Source organism: Mercurialis annua, linkage group LG6, assembly GCF_937616625.2.
Source record: "Mercurialis annua linkage group LG6, ddMerAnnu1.2, whole genome shotgun sequence".
Taxonomy (NCBI): domain Eukaryota; kingdom Viridiplantae; phylum Streptophyta; class Magnoliopsida; order Malpighiales; family Euphorbiaceae; genus Mercurialis; species Mercurialis annua.
The window spans coordinates 6,459,657-6,478,997 of NC_065575.1; the positions used below are offsets into that span (position 1 = coordinate 6,459,657).

At 35.3% G+C, this 19,341-nt stretch overlaps 2 protein-coding genes across 2 annotated transcripts; both read left to right on the forward strand.

The window, feature by feature from the left end:
* The first annotated feature begins 2,732 nt into the window (after positions 1 to 2,732).
* LOC126686025 (uncharacterized) lies at positions 2,733 to 6,296 on the forward strand. The gene is made up of 3 exons (XM_050380035.2): positions 2,733 to 2,971; positions 3,885 to 4,083; positions 4,841 to 6,296. The coding sequence occupies exons 1-3, from the start codon at positions 2,824 to 2,826 to the stop codon at positions 5,988 to 5,990; spliced, it is 1,497 nt and encodes a 498-aa protein (XP_050235992.1). The 5' UTR covers positions 2,733 to 2,823; the 3' UTR covers positions 5,991 to 6,296.
* Positions 6,297 to 16,511: 10,215 nt separating this feature from the next.
* On the forward strand, positions 16,512 to 19,127 carry LOC126687275 (BTB/POZ domain-containing protein At1g55760). The gene is made up of 4 exons (XM_050381772.2): positions 16,512 to 17,196; positions 17,629 to 17,774; positions 18,021 to 18,139; positions 18,272 to 19,127. The coding sequence occupies exons 1-4, from the start codon at positions 17,072 to 17,074 to the stop codon at positions 18,872 to 18,874; spliced, it is 993 nt and encodes a 330-aa protein (XP_050237729.1). The 5' UTR covers positions 16,512 to 17,071; the 3' UTR covers positions 18,875 to 19,127.
* The last annotated feature ends 214 nt before the right edge of the window (positions 19,128 to 19,341 follow it).

The following is a 19,341-nucleotide window of genomic DNA, read 5'->3' on the forward strand; positions in this document are numbered from 1 at the left end:
GAGCAGCGAATTGTTTAGTCGTGGATTCAATTTCTCCCTCGAGTGCTCACCCCTCCGCAATTATCAAAAAAAAAACAACAACAATGGAAATATGATGAAATATTAACAACAATGACGATATAGTGAACATAAATAATAATAGATTTTGGAACCTACATCTTTTATTTTTCTCATAATAATATTATTGTTAATGATAGATATAGATATGATTTTTTTTGTTGAAGCATTTGATATAAAAATAAGTGTGAAATAAATTTAAAATTATAACATATTTTATAAGTTTAATACGAATTTTTATTTTTACTAATTGTTGGAATCTCTAAAATTATAATTCCTATTTGTATAACTCTATTAATAAAGTGTTTAGGTGAAGGATAACTTTATTATCATTGGGCAATTAGGAAGATATAATTCGATTAGAATTAATATTCCTTATACTATAAGAAGAAATTATTCACTATATATACACTATCTTATTCACCTTTTAGAAGACACCAAAAACCGAACACACACTGTATACATTGATGTGAATAAAGGGAAAAAGGAGGTGTGTGTAGTGTGAGGAATAAAAGTTAATTCTAACCCTTTTGGGTTACTTCTTGTAGAGAGTTAAACACTTTGTGGGTTTTAATTTCAGGGCATATTTATTAGAGATGTTCTTTATTTGGTGATTCTCCACCAATTTTGTACTCCTTTTTTGATGATTAGTGGATGACTCGATTTTTTTGCCCGTGGATGTACACTTTAATGCAGAACCACGTAAATTTCTTATGTTATTTATTATTTAGTTATATTATTTGTTGATCAAATCCATAATTAAATACCTACCGAATGATTTCAATTCCGCTACGAATACCAATCCGGTCAAGAATCGGTCATGACAATTGGTACCGAAAATTCAATAATCGGTATCAACATTATAACAATAATTCAAAATATAAATGACTTTTTTTTATATAACTCAGAATACCGAACAATTTTATGATATAAAAACACCGATGTAAATGTCGTAATATAGTATGCCGCTCTTCGAGCATAACTTTTATTCATTGTATTTGTTGTTTATAATGGCTCAAAATGTAAATTAAGTCGACCAATTTGAGCTCTGCTTAGCAAGTTGTGAAACTTTAAAAATTAACTTCAAACAGCAATGTTATCAATTTTGAGATAATATTTTTTTATTTTTTATTTTCCTTTTTGGTTGGATATTTAGGTAATTTTTAAATTTTCGTGCTTCCAGTAGTGACAGTGTTTGTGATCTTAGTGGTTTTAATGGACAACAATGTGCTTTGATTAATGATTAAATAGTAAATTACAACCCAAAAATCAAACACATAATAAATTATAACGGTTGAAAAATAATTTAAAATAGGAAACACATTTTAAAATTTAAAATAATAATTTCAAGATCTTCACAGAAGTGAATGCATGTGATACATTGTATTTAGAGTTAATTACATATAAAATCACCACCTTTACACGAATTTTCAAAAATAACACGACCTTTAAAACGTGTCAATTCAGGGCATCATCTTTCATTTCTTTTCAAAAACAACATGGGCACGTTTTTTGATAAAAGTTTGCTGACTTGGACACCTGATGAGAGTGCCACGTGTCACGCCACGTCAGCAAAAATGCCACTAAAAATGTGCCCGTGTTATTTTTGAAAAGAAATGAAAGGTGGTGCCCTGAATTGCCACGTTTTAAAGGTCGTGTTATTTTTGCAATTTCGTGTAAATGTGGTGATTTTATATGTAATTAACCCTTGTATTTAAGTAGTGACCACAAAAAAGATGAAACTTGTCTTACAATTTCAAACAATGTCATCATAACTATTACTACTATAATTAAAATCATTAAAAAAATGTTGATCAATAGTAAGTGATAATGTTTTTTTATCAAAAGATAGAATTACTAGGTTAGATGTTAATAGGGGTTAACAGAGATTAGTTAATACCAATTTTAATTCATATAAAGCAGCCAACAACAGGCTGGGGAAAGTCGGGTTCGAATTCCCGACCTCACACGCACATAGAGAAAATTGTTAGTATCATTTTTTCATAAAAATAATTTCTAGTATTATTTGGGCCTAATCACTCAAAAACCCCTCACCTTTAAACTTTTTTTCAATTCCACCCTAACGTTGAAAATTTGTAAATTTTACCCACTTTTAAATTTTTCATTTTCAATTGTCCCCAATATTTTACTTTTATTAATTTTTTTACTTAAATGATGAAATCATTCAATTAATTAAGTCTAAACATGAAATTAAATTCTTTTTTATTCAAAAAAAGTACAAATAAGTCCTTTATTTTTAAAAACTAACTAAAAACCATAATCAAATTAACACTAATTTAAATTCTTAATTAATTTAACTAAATTTAAATAAATTTTAAAAATATACAATCAATATATGCTAGACATGGAGAATGTTTTAAACAAATTTTCAAACGCAAAAGACGTTAATTTAATTTTTCAGGGTACAATTGAAACACAAAAATGCAAAATAGGGTAAAATTGACAAATTTTCAACGTCAATGATTGAAAAGGGGCTAAAAGGTTGGGGTTTTTTTAAGACATTAGGCCTATTATTTGAGTATTAATTGAATTTAAATGCATAAACTTGAGGCTTAAATTAGTATGTTTGCCTAAATGATCAAAATCATGTTATAGTAATGAAATCACTAATTAATGCGTCCCTAATACAATCATGTCGTAATAATATGAATCAAAATGAAACTAAATTCAAATTTCTAAACTTTTTGTCTTCCATATATAAACCCACGAACAAGTTCTCTGCTTTTTCTCTACATTATACCACTAATGGCCGATCAAGAGAAGTGGGTGAATAATTATTCAAGCATTCACCGTATACTCTTAGTCGGAGAAGGAGATTTTTCCTTCTCTTCAAGCTTGGCTCAGTCCCTTGGCTCTGCTTCTAACATCGTTGCCACGTCCCTTGATTCTTATGGTAATGATCCAATCTGCATGTTTTGTTCTTTAACATTCCCATTTTTTTATGTATCTGTTTAGCTTCATCAACTCATTTGTCTGTGTGTTTTGGAGAGATGGTTGGTTCTGTTCATGACAAGTGAAGAGTAAAGTTTGATTCTTTTTTGTTTTATTTTGTATGGGTTATGAAGGAATCAACTTGAGTTTTGTGGGGGTTAGGGTTTAGTGAAATGTTATCAACTTGGGTTTGGTGGGGTTTAGGGTTTTGTTAATCTTGCTGCTTTTCTTAGAAAAACAAAGTGTTGGATAGTCAGCAGAGTAGGGACCCAAGTTTGCGAAAACCCCTCAGGTTGTAATAAATACTCCACATTTAAGAGCAAGCAGTGAAGTTCTTGTGAGAGAGGTTTTAATGTTGGAGGTTTTGATGATGTAATAATTGAGAATTGAATGCTTTGGGAGGTAAAAGAACCAACTAAAAGAGTGACATTTTGTTTATGTATTTTTGAGACCATGTGGAACACTTGTGATCAGGTTAGAGCTGCAGAACTGAATGATTGGAAGCTTAGGAAGCTGAAAACAAATTTAGCAAGTCAAAACATAACATATTTTCATTTTCCAAAACTTTGGAGCCACTAACTTGAGTCCTAAGCAAGTTATTGGTTGAATACTACCATAATCTCATATCTAGAGAGTAGATTTAGTTTGAGATAGTTGCATAGCCAATGAGTAATGTGAACAACAATACAAGGTCAGCTAATGTATATATTTCTACAAAACTACACAACCGGGCAAGAGTTTTGTAATTGTAACTGTAAATCCTTTGATGTTTGAAAAGTTATAGTCATTTTAGTATAACATCTGCTTTTGTTCTTTCCTTTGTGATTTCTTCTATTGTTTTGCTGATATTGTCATGAATACTTATGGCCAAGTAGATGCTGTGGTCAAGAAATACAAGAAAGCAAAATCAAATTTGGAAAATTTATCAAAATTAGGAGCATCAATATTTCATGGAGTTGATACAACCAAAATGAAACTTCACTCAGATTTGAAGATGCAGAAGTTCGATCGAATTATCTTCAACTTTCCTCATGCAGGTTTCCATGGAAAAGAGGACAATGTCCGGCTTATTGAGTAAGTTGTTTTATTGTGTTCATGCTATTCTTCAAGCTGACACAAACCTATATTCAAAAATTTGCAAGTACTAACTTGAGCTTTAAGTTTGATCGCAACTACATAATTCTGTTGTACTAGTTCTTAAAGTTTTTACAGATTAAGTACTATGATACTATCTTCAGACGTGAACCTTGCTGTGTGTCAGATTGTAATTAGTACAAAAGGAATGAAATATCAACTTAGTGATATTGTTCGAATCTAATTTTAAGTATAAGATTATTTGCTCATCCAGGATTCTGTTACTGTTTATGCTGGCAAAACTTTTAAGAGATTTTGAAATTAAATAAAAGATAAGAATATTCAGGACTTATGATTATCAATTTATGTAAAGCATCGAAAGCTTGGCATGTTATTTGCCTTGTATTATTGTTGTCTTTCTTTGTTTATTGTGATGTTATCTTGTTAGTATTCTAAAGCATATTTTAATGTGTTATTTAAAAAATACGTAAGAGAATGTAACTTGGCTACCCAATTTCATTTTCCGTATAACCTCGCTAGGATCTGGATTCTGAGTCTTATAACTGGTTTAGGGACATGGGACTTGTAGAGTTGAAAAGAAATGGCATTGAACTAGTTGAACTTACTGGACACATGCTTTGTATTATCTTTCAGAAGAGTTTATGTAAATGGCGCTTGAAGCTGTTTGATTCATTTTGTCTTAGAAAAATATAACAAATTTTGTTATTGTTACCTTTCCTCTGGATATATTTTGTAGGATGCACAAGAAACTTGTGCTAGGCTTCTTCAGGAATGCAAGTGGGATTCTACGAGCCTTTGGGGAGGTACACGTAACCCATAAAACTTCAGCTCCATTTTGCCACTGGAACATCGAGGAACTTGGTCAGAGAAACTGTTTAGTAGTAGTTGAGTGTGTTAAGTTCAAGATAGAAGACTATCCGGGTTATAATAATAAGAGAGGAGATGGTACTAGATGTGATGAGCCCTTCCCTTTAGGAGAGTGCAGTATCTTCAAGTTCAGATTTTCCGCTGCTTTAAACAAAATGTCAAATTTAACGAGCCATTCTGGATTTGCTCTCGGAAGATCTGAACTTTATCAGGATATTCCAATTCAGACGCACTGTAATCAGCTAACTTCATTCCACTTCGGTCATCCTCAAGAAATTCGCTGCAGAGATATGAATGACGTAATAAGGCATAGGCTGTCACCTTTAGTATTCAATGCCAGAAGTACTAATGAGCACATCAATCATGCATCCGAAGTACATCAGAGACCTATCATTAGTGATACAAACTATTTTGCTAATCGAGCTCAGGGATGTGACTATGAAAGGTACATGGCGGAAGCACGTGGTGGATTTCAGCACTTCCAATGCAGTTCCTCCAGTATAAGGTGGCCTCAACAAGCGCCGTTCAGTCATTTAAGCCGTCAAACAGAACTGGACAGAAATATGAATGGATTCTCAGGGTATATGGGGGAAACTGTAAGAATAAATGTCGGAAATGAAAATAGTAATGCCTTGCATAGGAAGGTGGAATTTTTTGCTGATCAGTTGCAGGGATGTGACTACACAAAAGCATCTGAAAGATCTCGGTACTTCAAGGATAATGTCTTCAGAATGCATCACAATCAAGCTTTGTCAAGTCCTATGAACTATCAGAAAGGGTTCAACACAATTATGAATGAACATCCAGGTTACAGAACGAAAAATCTTAACGCCCCAAGCAGGGATGTAGACTATTTTCCTGTTCGGGCATCTGGATGTGAACGTGAAAGGTTCATGGCAGAAGTAGCTGGGCGAACTCCGTACAACGAAAGAGTATACACCTCACAGGGGTTCTTAAATCCTCCCGTAGGAGACACATGGAGTCAGAGCAGATTTGTTTACAGTCAGCATGTAAACTGAACAAGGATGCATGACTTGGGCACTGAGTATGTTGCGCAACGCAGAGATCTCGTCAGCATTGCAGCATAAGAGAGAGTTGGTTTATGGGCAGCTCAATGAGTAATTTGAAGGTCTGATTGTCTTTTTGTTCTAAGCTAAGTTAAGCTTCTTTCGTTTTGTGTGAATGAAAGATGTATATATTTGGTAGGCTAAAAACCAAATATTCCTCCAGAGAGTTTGAAATTTGAAAGAATCAATAGCACCAAAGTATAGAACCTGCAAATGTGACTTTGTCATGTTATTCATTTACTTTTCCGTTTACCCTAATATCTTTCTGTGGATCATATATTTAGGGTTTGTTTCAGTGATTAAAAGATCATATTGGACCGGCCGGTTGAACTGGTTGAACAGAACTGGACATGACAGCTGCCTGGTCCAACTTACACAAAAGTTGGAAATACGGTCCGATTGGATTGGATCAGATTGAAAGAATTATCCGATGGTTGAATTGACAGTTCAAATGATTAGACCATCAAGAACATGCAAAGCCTATTTTCAATGTAAAATTTGTTGAACCAGTTGAACCGGTAGTTGAACTGAACACCGGTAGCCTTACAGGTTCGGCCATCTATTTGATTTTTAAAATACTGATTTGTGCAGTTTAAGTAAACCAAACACAATCATATTTCCTTATAAATGAATTTTATAAAATTTTACGAAATTTATATAAACCAAGGACACCATTAATATTTTCTTTCTCAAGCTCTGAGCTAATTGCAAATTTCAGTTTACCAAACTATTTAGCTATAAAAAAAAAACTCTCTGAAAAATAGTCAATTTTGAATTATTGATATAATGCAGCAATTATATCAGTTCCCACATTCGATTAATACTAAGCAAAAGTGTATAAAAATAATGATTTAAATCAATATCTATGTGTAGGTCACGCCATGCCATTTCATGAAATAATAGAAATATCGTACCAACTTGATAGTAAAATATTAGAATGAATGGGTCATTCTTTAATTAGTGCATACGTTCGTGTAGGGTTGGGATCATTTTTGGTGTCATTATATGGATTACTTGCAATTTGGGATTCTATGAGCCATGCCCCACTAACAGATACTTCTCTTGTCCAATATACATTCTCCAATCAATAGGGCAATCAAATACTATTTACACTTTGGCTAAAATAAAAGTCAAGATTCTAATTCAATCCCTTTCTAGTTATATGCTAATCTTGTCAAAATATTAGTATCAATTAGTTTGTATTGGATAATAATTCTTTTTATTTATCATCAAGTGTCCTGAATGGATTTTAACTATAAAACCGTACCTTTAACCCTTTAATATTCAGCAATGTGCTTTGATTAATGAACTCTTCTCTATGCCTATTATTACTATTACTCCACATATCAAATTTCTTTCCTCCTTATTTTCTATATCCATAAATTTTTTTATAACATTTTCATAATTTTTTATATCAAATTTTAAAAAAAAATATAACGATTTCATAACTTTTGGATAACATTTTTATAATTATTTTTCATGGATAAAGTTTTATTTTATTAGATTTACTTATCTCCTAGGTTTTTCATAAGGTTTTTATTTTCATATTTCATTAGTAATAAAATATGACTATCTTTGTAATTGTTTTATAATTTTTGATAGGTAACCAAATAGTTTAGTGTTGACCAATTAATGGATATAGAAAATATGAAGAAAAGAAAGAGAATAACTTTTTTAGTCTAAAGTTAGAATGCTACAAGAACATCCACAAGAATTTCATTTTTTATTTGATTTTGAAGACTAATCACTTTTATAGGTGGGATTTAGTTGAAAGAAAGGAAATCCAACATTATATGTCAAATAAATATTGCTATTGAATGATTGAATATTAGTGTGACCCCAAACACAGGCTTATTTGATATTAAAATATAAACTTAAAAATTTAATTGACTAAAATAATTTATTTGATCGTAAAATACAAATTTAAAAATTTAATTAATCCAAAAAATTAAAATATATTAATTTGATTTCGAAACACAAATTTAAGAGCTGAATTTACTCTTTATCTTTATTTGATTTTGATAAATAATGACTTTTATAAGTGGGTTGTTTATACTTAATTGAAAGGGAGGAAATCCAATATCAGATATCAAATAATTTTGCAATTAAATAATTGAATGTTTGTATGAAAGAGGCAATAGCCTCTAGAGCTGGTCATAGGCCGGGTCAGTTCGTGAACCGGCCCGGTGAAATCCGATCTGAAATCGGTTAAATTTGAAACCAGACTAAAACTGGCTCGGAATCGTCGAAAGACCGAATTTGGACCGGTTCTAAATTTTTTGAATTGTAAACCAGCGGTTCTGGATCGAAACCAACGGTTTAAAAGTCGAACACCGTCGATAAAAATTATTTAATTTTAATATATTTATATATATATCATATTATATTTTATACTTATATTTATATATATTATATTATATTATTTATTATATATAATATTAAGTTAAATTTTCAATCAAATTATACTTTTTTATTTTTAAACTCTCTATTTTTTTACTGTTATATAAAGTTAATATAAATAATATATATATTCTTTTAGTGTAATATAATTAAACAAATTCTTAGTTAGTTTTTTGGTTAATATAATATTAAGAAATTTGTTTTATTTTATTATTTTATATAATATTATTTCTGAATGTTATTTTATATTTGAATTACACTTTTTAACTTTTAGTAATTAAATTTTAATTTTATTTATTTTTTTTTTTCAAACCGCTCGGAATCCAGAACCAGAACCGGTCGGGTCCGAACTGGCCCAGAACCGTCCCTTAAATGGGCCCGAGCCGATTCTATTTTTTTGAACCGGAACCTACCAGTTTCAAACCGAAACAGGTGGGTTTTGAACCATGGCCAGCTCTAATAGCCTCACATACATACCAAGTAAAGTATTCTAATTTAAAAACCGAACACTGACTACTAACATAACTATATCCTACTCTCTAAAAAAACATAATTATATCCTACTTTTATTACAAAAACAATCAATAATAGCTCCAAAAATCAATTTTGGCTCTAGGGTCTCATCCCTTCCTTCTTCTTCTCCGGCCTAACTCCGGTCATATGCTACATTTCCCTTCTTGTTTTCTTCCCTTCTATCTCCCTCCTGACATACCTGATCTCCTAAAACCTTTTCCCTAGTCAAAGACAGTTATCCTTGCTATCCTTCGCAACCTTGAAATGATAACTATTCCCTGTGTTCAATATGTTTCCCACACTCAACCATCTGCCTACCTTAAAACCTGTCAACCTTTTCAACATTCTAAACCCTGGTGTCCCATCCATCCCATCCATCCCTTCTCTTAACCAAAGGATCTTCTCAAGCTTAAACACAGTGGATAGACCAGAAGTTTTTCATATGCTCCTCTTGATATATCTTCTCATACCTAGTCCGCTCTATAAAAGGATCACAACCTTCAACAGCATCAACCACAAACCCATATTCTTCTCCCTTAACCCTACTCTTCTTATTCCAGACAAGCTTCACCTATCAAGTCTTTATTACTTCCTCAAACACTTCATCATAACTATTGTCTGCAGACTCTAACAAACCACCATATTTATTTCTAATCATTTTTCCTCTTCACACATCATGTCTCAAGAACAAGCCATAATTAATGAACTCTCACTCCACGCCTCTAAACTCCATGTGTCGGAACCTACCCTTCAGCTGGTTAATGAGGATATGGGGGACCAGCTAGCCCTCGTGGGCAAATTTTGGGGAACCAAATCCTTCCACCCTAAGATTGTCAAGGATACGCTCATCAAATCATGGAAAGCCTTTCATGGGCTAACTGTGAAAAAGGACGTTTCGAACGTGTTCACTTTTTATTTCAAGCGACGAGAAGACATGGAGCGTGCATGGATCAGACGACCATGGTGCCTAAGCAACAATTTGCTGGTTCTACAACGATGGGCTCCAAATATAGCCCTGGAAAATATCGATTTCTGTCACTCTCCTTTTTGGATTCATGCTGCGGGTCTCCCTGCAAACCAAATTTCCAAACGCAATGCTGCGAGGATTGGCAAGCTTTTTGACGAACTTATTGAGGTAGATACTAAGGATAATTTTGAAGGAGCTCTCTGTGGAACCATGCGGCTAAGAGTCTTGGTGAATATAACCAAACCTTTTAACAAGGGTTTCTTTACGACTGATATCAATGGTGACCAGACTTGGGTTCGTTTTATGTACGAGAGAATGCCCGATTTCTGTTTTAGATGCGGTATTATGGGCCATTATCCAGAAGAATGTAAGCTCAGGAGAAGGGAAAATACCCAGATTGGAGTTCCAGACTACAGTCTAGCAATGAGAGTGGGGTTCCACCTGAGATACGATACAACCATACTGCATGGACGAGCTGCTACGTTGCATGGCCAAGCAAACCTCACTCGGCAAGGAAGTAGGGGTAACCCAGCCCTAATGATCAAACCAGCTGCAGAAGGACCAAGTCAAACACAAGCCTTTAACCAGTGGATAGATCGTGGCAAGCAGAAAATTACAAAAAATCCGGTAAGTGATCTTTTTCACTTTGAAAGATACGAGGCACCTGCAAGTTGGGATCTACATTTAGCAAACAACAACACTACACCTACCAGCCCCAACCCTAACCAGTCCATTCCCATGATAGTTGCAAAAAAACCGGCTAGTCAAACTAAAAGCTTACCTCCTTTACCTGACACCACAGTACATCCTCAGAAAGCTGCAGTCCCTAAACACTATGATGTTGTAAAAGTATGCAAAGCCTTAGAAGCCTCCAAAAACCAACCAACGGTCATCACTAGCCCATCCACATATCAGAAAATTCAACTTGACCCTAGGGTTTTCTCCTCTCATCCAGATCTATCTACTGGTCCTTCAAGTGGTGTCCTATGCAACTCCCGTATTCTGGAGGAACTTGGCCTTCTACACATGTTCATTCGCCATAAAGACAAACAAAACCCAACTCCTTCACTTACTACTCAAACAACGATCATCAAACCAACTGCTCAACGGGGATCCATTCCTTCTGGCTTCAACAATGCTCGCCTTCCACCAAGCAACCACATCCCAGTCACCAACTTCCCTAATACCAACTCTCAACAGTCCCTCACCATTCCACCACCACCACCACCTGCCCCTACCAAAACCTCTGACCAGATAACATCTATCCCTCCACCTCCACCCTTTCATGCTCTCCACGCTAACCCTTCTGTCCCTCAGCATCCGGTGGGAGATTATTCCCGCCAACCTGCACCTACTCCTCCGTCGTTGAGGACTCGTAAAAAAGCTGCTGCCCGTCAACAAAGACCCACTATACCTCACTATGAAGGTGAGCTTATCCCCAATTCAGTTGCTTTGCGAGCCCTGGATGAAGTATCTTTTGACAACTTCTCTAAACGGGGTAGGGAAGATGATGATCTTGGTAATGCTAAGAAACAATGTGTTGCTCCAAAATCCAATTTGGTGGAGGGTACCAGCCATAGTGGTCCCCCCAAGGATATATGAAGATTCTGAGCTGGAATTGTCAGGGTGTGGGGAATCCCCTGACATTCCACAACCTCAAAGGGATCACCAAGACCCATTCTCCCGACGTAGTCTTTCTATCCGAGACCAAGAATAAAGAATCAGTAGTTAAAAAGTTTCTTCGCAAAGCAGGTTTCAGAGACATGTTGATGCAAGATCCTATTGGAACTGCCGGTGGTTTGGCTGTGGGATGGAAGACTAGTTGTAATGTTATCCTTATTAGCTCTAGTAGTTTTTATTTTCATTGTACTCTCCTGAATAGTGATGACAATTGTATCTGGAACTTCATTGGAATCTATTTGGCTGTTTCTTACTCTGAGCGTACACAACAACTTGTTTTCCTGCAAAATTATTGTCTAAATCTGAATGGCCCTATTCTGCTAGGAGGTGATTTTAATTGCATTTGCAGCAATGAAGAGAAAAAAGGAGGAGGACCTTTCAACTCCAGAACAGCTGAAACCTTTCATTCTTTCATTTTAGACTCCAACTTAGTTGATTTGGGGTTTAAGGGCTTTCCGTTCACATGGAATAATAGGAGGGAGAGAGCAGCTAATATTATGCTTCGGCTAGACAGATTTTTAGCTTGTTTCGACTGGCTTTCAAGATACCCCAAAGGAACTGTTCTACACCTAGAAGAGCTAGGATCGGATCACAGGCCCTTGCTTCTCGATTCGGCTCCTAAGGACAAACGAGCAAAGCGTCGATTTTATTTTGATCAAAGATGGAAAGGAAATGAGGAAGCTCAAAACATAGTCTTTCAGTCATGGGCAACGGGAGATACCTCAGAAACAAACCACCTTGCAAGAGTTTCGCAGAAACTTAAAGGTTGCAAACAAAACCTTAACCATTGGGCAAGATCGAGGAGATTCAATGCTAGCCGAAATATCAAGACTCTTAATACTCAGATTACCAACCTACATCAACAGGGTTTTGAGCAACATTCAAGTGAAATAAAAAGTTTAGAACTCCATTTAGCTGATGAATGTCGTAGAGAAGAGATTTTCTGGTCCCAAAAGGCGAGGATAAATTGGTTGAACTCTGGAGATCGCAACACAGCGTATTTCCACTCAACAGTTGTACAAAGGAGGAAGCGCAACAATATTACACAATTGCACAACAGTAATGGCTCATTATGCACATCAGAAAATCAGGTTGTTGACATCGCAACTGACTATTTTCGAAATATCTACTCATCGTCCAACCCCTCGGATATCAACATAGCCTTGTCAGGTATGGAAAGAAAGGTAACTCCAGCAATGAATGCCAATCTAACAAGACCAGTTACAGAAAGAGAGATCAAAAAGGCTGTTTTTGACATTAATCCGACCAAGGCTCCGGGGCAAGATGGATTGACGGGGCTGTTTTTTCAGACCTATTGGGAGACCATCAAGACTGACATTTGTGCCTCAGTTCGAGAATTCTTTTCAGGCGGTATCCTACCCCGCAGCTTGAACCATACAACAATTACTTTAATACCAAAAGTCCTCTCACCCTCTACTATGGCTGATCTAAGGCCAATCAGTCTTTGTCCGGTCTTTTACAAAATCATTTCTAAAATCCTCACCAATCGGTTACAGCCACTTATGCCACATATCATCGGCGAGCAACAAAGCGCTTTTGTAAAAGGGAGAAACATCTCGGATAACATTTTGCTAGCTCACGAAGTAACCCATCACTTGAACACAAGAAGAGGAACATCGAAATTTGAATTGGCTCTCAAACTCGATATGAGCAAGGCATACGAGAGAGAGTCGAATGGTGTTTTATCAAAAGAGTACTTCGCAAATTGGGTTTCCACCACTCATTCGTTGGACGATGAGTTGTATATCGTCGGTTACATACTCCCTTATTTTCAATGGGTCCTCGTATGGATTCATCAAGCCAAAAAGAGGCCTTCGCCAAGGCGACCCTCTGTCACCCTTTTTATTTCTTTTCTGTGCAGATTGCTTCTCCTCCTTGCTGCTTCAGGCTGAACGACAAAACGATATTGCTGGCGTGAAAATTTCTCTCAGAAGTCCAAGCATCTCTCATCTACTTTTCGCCGATGATTCATTGCTATTCTTCCAAGCAACCGAGAGAGAAGCGCACAAGGTGGCAGATATTATTAGACTTTACTCAAGGGCATCAGGTCAGGAAGTAAATTTAACAAAATCATCCATTCTATTCAGCCGAAATACTCCTCCTGCGGTGAGAACAAATCTGGCAACAATTCTAAGTGTTACGAGCATTGGCGGTCAGGATAAATATCTTGGCATTCCGGCCCTTATTAACAAATCCAAGGTCGAGACCTTTAGAGAAGTTAACTTGCGGGTAAAACAGAAAGTGGCAAGTTGGAAAGGGTGTTTGCTATCATATGGAGGATGGGAGGTGCTTATAAAGAGTATTGCCACGGCGGTTCCGGTTTATTCAATGTCATGTTTTTTGCTTCCAAAGACCGTTCATAGAGCAATCAACAGTACCATATCCAATTTTTGGTGGGGAAGACGAAATGAAGAAAGAAAAATCCACTGGATCTCTTGGCGCAAAATGTGCCTCCCTAAGGAAGCCGGGGGATTGGGTTTCAGAGATTTGGAGCATTTTAACTTAGCCTTACTCGCTAAACAAGGGTGGCGCATCTTGACGCAACCAGAATCCTTAATTGCACGCGTCCTCAAAGGAAAATATTTCCCTAACGGTTCCTTTATGGAAGGTCGGCCTCACTATAACAGTTCTTGGGCGTGGCGAAGTCTTTTACAAGGTAGAAAGGTGCTTCAAACAGGTATAAGATGGCAAGTTCGTTCCGGGACCTCGATAGACATCCTAAGAGACCCATGGATCCCAACAAACAATTCTTTCACAGTGGCCCCATCTACAATCCTCCCACCTAACATTCGCCGAGTCTCGGACTTAATGCTGCCCGATAAAACACAATGGGACACTTGCTTGATCACATCCATCTTCGATCCATCTGAGGCCAATGACATTCTGAATATCCCTATCAGTATAACGGGACAAGGCGACAGATTAGTGTGGCACCATTCGAAAACAGGTCTTTTTACAGTTAAGTCGGCATATCATTCCTCTTTTCAAGCTTCTCCTAGATATGATGTTAATCCTCAAACGAATGCCTCCTGGAAGTACATCTGGAAATTGAAGCTCCCCCCAAATATTAAATGCTTTCTTTGGAAAGGCCTTCGCAATGGACTGGCTTGTAATGCAAACATCTATAAACGACTTCCAGAGAGATCCTACCTATGTCCGAGATGCAATCATTCAGAGTCTCTCGAACACTTATTTTTTCTATGCCCTTTTGCTGAAACCATATGGCTGGGTTCTGAGTTACAACACGCGTTAGCCAACCTGCCGAAACAGTCTTTTACTGAGCTTTGGTCACTATTGTGTGTTACACTGACTACATCTGTTGATGGTTTGGAGAAATTGTCAATATTTGTTTGGACCTTATGGGCAATTTGGAGGGCATGAAATGCCTTAATCTTCCAACAGGAGGATAGCAATCCCGTCTTGGTCCTTACGGAAGCTTCAAAATTAAAGCAAGAATTCGACTTGGCAGCCCTCTCTCGAGCCTCTCGGTATCGTCGACCTCCTGCTAGCTCGCAAACAACTCAGGTTCCTTCTTGGTTTCCTCCTCCAACTTCTTTGCTGAAATTTAACTTCGATGGTGCATATCGGGTATTAACAAATCAAGGGGTTGGAGGTTGTGTTGTACGAAATAGTCAAGGGAAACCTATCTCTTCATGCACACAGCTGTTTAATCACATTACTTCACCGGCTATGATTGAAGCCTTAGCCCTCCGAGAGGCAATTCAACTGGCGGTTCGTCTCCAAGTAAGAAACCCAATTTTCGAAGGTGATGCAAAGAATATCATTGATGCTATGCGCTCCGATGCTCCCATTAACATGGATTGTGAAGTTATTTTGGATGATTGCAAAGCTATTAGTAGAAGTCATGGCTTTAGTTGTTTTAATTTTGTATCTAGACATTGTAATGGGGTGGCTCATTCGATAGCCCAAAAAGCCCTTAGAGAACCGCATTTTTGTAATAATTCTCTAGCCCAATTAACGTGGCTAGATTCGAGACTGTAATAGTCGATTATCAATGAAGATATTATATCTTTCCGGGAAAAAAAATCAATAATAGCTCCACAAATTTAAGGGTTTCAATAAATTGAAGTCTAATAATTTTTATTATTAAAAAATTCAATATTAAATAAAGTACTTCGAAAGAGACACTTGATAAAAAAAATATGTGTAAATTGCACAACAAATAAATTTGCTTCCTTTATTTATAATAAATGACTATTAAATTAGTTAATTTTTAAATTGAATCATAAAATTATTTATTATAAAAAAATATTTAAAATATACTAGCTAAAATCATTTTAAATTTTTAAATGAATATTTAACTAAATGGACTATTAAAAAACTGGAGAGAGTATAAAATTATAGTGTATAATCTTAATAAAAAGAAATAAAATTAGAGTTCATAAAATAATTTAATAATGTATATTTTAAAAATAAAAGACAATTCATTTTTTTAAATGATAGATTTTAAATAGTCTAATATTATAATAAAAGTAATAATTTATAATAATATCAGTTAATAAAACTATTAAAATTTAGTTTAATATATTAGGATTACTCATTTAATATCCAGATTCAATGATTTTATTAAATAGAATTATCAAGTCAAGTATCACTAAAATCAAAATTAAACCAGTTATTAAATGAGCTTCAAAATTTCAAATTCGAATTAATTTATCGAGTCGAATTTTGAATAGCTTTTGAGCGAAATCGACTCGCTTACATCATAGTGTCTCTTTTAAAATATTTTAAGATACAATTCATTTTACTATAAAAAAAATTAATTAGAATTTTACATATCATAATCCATAAACAATGGATTTTTTTTTCAAATTCCAAATTAATCAAACCATTAAGGAAACCCTTATGCAAAATATAATCTTCCCCATCTTCCTCTTTTGGTACACCAAGAACAAGATACTTTGCGTCAAAGCACAAAAAATTAACCAAAAGAAAAGAAAACACAAATCCTTTTTCTTTCTTACAAGCCATCACCTCTCAAACACGCACACAATCTCTTATTAATGTATTACAAACAAACCAAAATCATTTAATTTAGTCACTTTACTCCCAATTCGTCACCACTCTTCTTCTCCATTAAAAAGTACAGTTCAAGCCATTCCCAACAAACACAACACCAATGGAGTAAAGCAAAGCAAAGCAAATAAAACTAACAAGTAATCAAAAGGGTACTCATAAATTACAATTATCATCGATACAATCAATACAAGATCGAATTTTTTTCATCTGGGTAGTGCTAAAATAGTGATATACTGTGAGTAGAGAAGAATTTAGGAACTGGGTGTTGATTTTTGGTTAGTGGGTATTGATTATATGATTTGTATGAGTAATAATAATAGGCAATCTGGGAAAGGCGAGTGCGTATTTGTTGGACGGGAGAATATTCGACTGTATCAATGAGATTACATCAGCTGCTTTTGCTTTTGCGAGAATGAACGATCCTTCTTCTGCTTATAAAGTTGAAACTACTTCTCGTCTTGCTCAATGGAAGATTGATAATCTTTCTTCTTGTACTTATCGTAAATCTGATCCTTTCAAGATCGGCAAATGGAATTGGTTTGTTCTTTATTTTCTCATTTTGATGTTTTCTTGAGCTTTTTGATTTTTTTTAAATCATATCTGCAGTAAATAGTGGTTCTTTTGATTCATATGGCCAAGATTTGGTGTGATTCTTACTGGGTTATTAGAAATGTGTGTCTGTCTAGGTAGCATGGACACGGACACGAGAAATGAGACACTTGGATATGGACACGGCGAAACGGTGTTATTTTAAGTTTTTCTATATTAAAAATGAGGTTTCGTGTCCGAGTCCGACACGTTTCGGAAATGGGAAGCGTCTGTGCTACCTAGGTATCTGTGAAATGGGTTCTTTAGATTATGATTGAGAGTTTGATTCTTTTGATATTTTGCTTGGTGATAAATTTTGTGTTCTTCCTGTGTGTGTAATTTGATGTAAGTTTGATTTTGTGTTTTGTTGTTGGATTGAAGGCATCTATCAGTGGAGAAGAACAGGGTGCTGTTTGTTAAATTGTATCCGGAAATATCTAACCTTACAAGAGAAAATCCTCCGATAGCGTCGTTTAGTATTCGAGTTATTTGTTCTGCTGGAGATCGTAAGGCTTTGACTCATCCAGGTAATTAGTTAAAATTGAATCGCTACTCGAATTCCAGGCAAAACCTGATCTGCTGTTCAATAATTTGTTAATGAAAAGATAAAAGATGCTACCTTTTACTTTCGAAAAAAAAAAATTATTTCCTAAATCGTCGCATGATTCTTTTCTTAATCGGATTTCCATGTGTGTTTGTTGTTTATTGACACGAGGAATGAGGCATCGTTTCTGCTTTATGTGAAGCTAACACTTCTTTTAACATTTTCGCAGGGATAACAGATAAGAAGCTAAAGACTAATGATGATTTTGTTTGGCAAGTTGAAGTTCCATTAACCGGAAAGTTCATCATAGACGTAGAATTTCTTGATTTGAAGACATCATCTCCAGACGTATGCTCCTACATTTTTATCTCTACGCTGTAGATTTAGGCTGATTTAAGAGTATATATGATTCGCTTAGCAAGATGTAGGGTGCAGCCTGACCTCTGTTTTAATAAATGTGATTTGCTTCGAAAAATGCAGGGTGGAGAACCTAGTTCCATCTGGGCCGAAGGAATTGCAAAAAAACAATCAAATGCAACAGCACTCGCATGCCTTGGTCGAATGCTAAAAGAAAGCATTCATACCGACATTACAATTAATGCTTCTGATGGAAGCATCGGAGCTCATCGTGCTGTTCTTTCTTCAAGATCACCTGTTTTCAGCAGCATGTTTGCTCATGACCTGAAAGAGAAAGAATTATCTACTATTAATATATCTGACATGTCACTTGAAGCTTGCCAAGCTTTTCTCAATTACATTTATGGTAGCATCCAACACGAAGAATTTCTCGATCACCGTCTGGCACTTATTCGAGCAGCTGATAAATATGATATCAATGACTTAAAAGAGGCATGCCATGAAAGTCTTTTAGAGGATATCGACACAAAGAATGTTCTGGAAAGACTACAAAGTGCATCGCTGTATCAATTACCAAAACTGAAGATGAGCTGCATGACATACCTCGTGAAGTTCAGTCGGATATTTGATATTCGTGAAGATTTCGATGCTTTCATGCAATGTGCAGACAGGGATCTGATTGCCGAAATATTCCATGAAATTCTCATTGCCTGGAAAGGATTCTAAAACTCTGCAAATCATATAGAAAGTAAGGTTTATCGGTGCCTAGAAAAGATTATTGTGCATAATCTGTTGTCAAATCGATTCTTTGATTTAAAGGAATTTGTTGGTTTTTTTTTATTCATGTACATATAATATTGGATTTCATGACAGACATAGTATGCTAGTGCAAGATGGTGATGTATTGCTGGCTGTTTTATCGGATGAAATGTAAATAATTTCTCATTCAAATTAAAATTATGACTGCAACTTCTGTCTATATATTGTTGAGGATAAAATAACTGAAAAATCTTGGTATAGATTTATGCTTCTAGCTACATGATCTTTGAATGCATAAGATAAGAATAACAGAGTGAAAATTGATCTCAGGTTTTTCTGGAAATATTATAATGAAATCATCGTAAAGCCAGCAATAACTTGCTCGGAAACGGAATGCTGAAATGAAAAAATGAAACATTGTTTTTTTTTTTATA

What these genes read in the sequence shown, in the direction of transcription:
- LOC126686025 (XM_050380035.2), top strand. Translation starts at nt 2,824, where the DNA reads ATGGCCGATCAAGAGAAGTGGGTGAATAATTATTCAAGCATTCACCGT. An exon ending in CACGTCCCTTGATTCTTATG is followed by an intron (nt 2,972 to 3,884) that starts GTAATGATCCAA and finishes ATGGCCAAGTAG; the next exon opens with ATGCTGTGGTCAAGAAATAC. An exon ending in GACAATGTCCGGCTTATTGA is followed by an intron (nt 4,084 to 4,840) that starts GTAAGTTGTTTT and finishes TATATTTTGTAG; the next exon opens with GATGCACAAGAAACTTGTGC.
- LOC126687275 (XM_050381772.2), top strand. Translation starts at nt 17,072, where the DNA reads ATGAACGATCCTTCTTCTGCTTATAAAGTTGAAACTACTTCTCGTCTT. An exon ending in TAAGGCTTTGACTCATCCAG is followed by an intron (nt 17,775 to 18,020) that starts GTAATTAGTTAA and finishes ACATTTTCGCAG; the next exon opens with GGATAACAGATAAGAAGCTA. An exon ending in TGAAGACATCATCTCCAGAC is followed by an intron (nt 18,140 to 18,271) that starts GTATGCTCCTAC and finishes CGAAAAATGCAG; the next exon opens with GGTGGAGAACCTAGTTCCAT.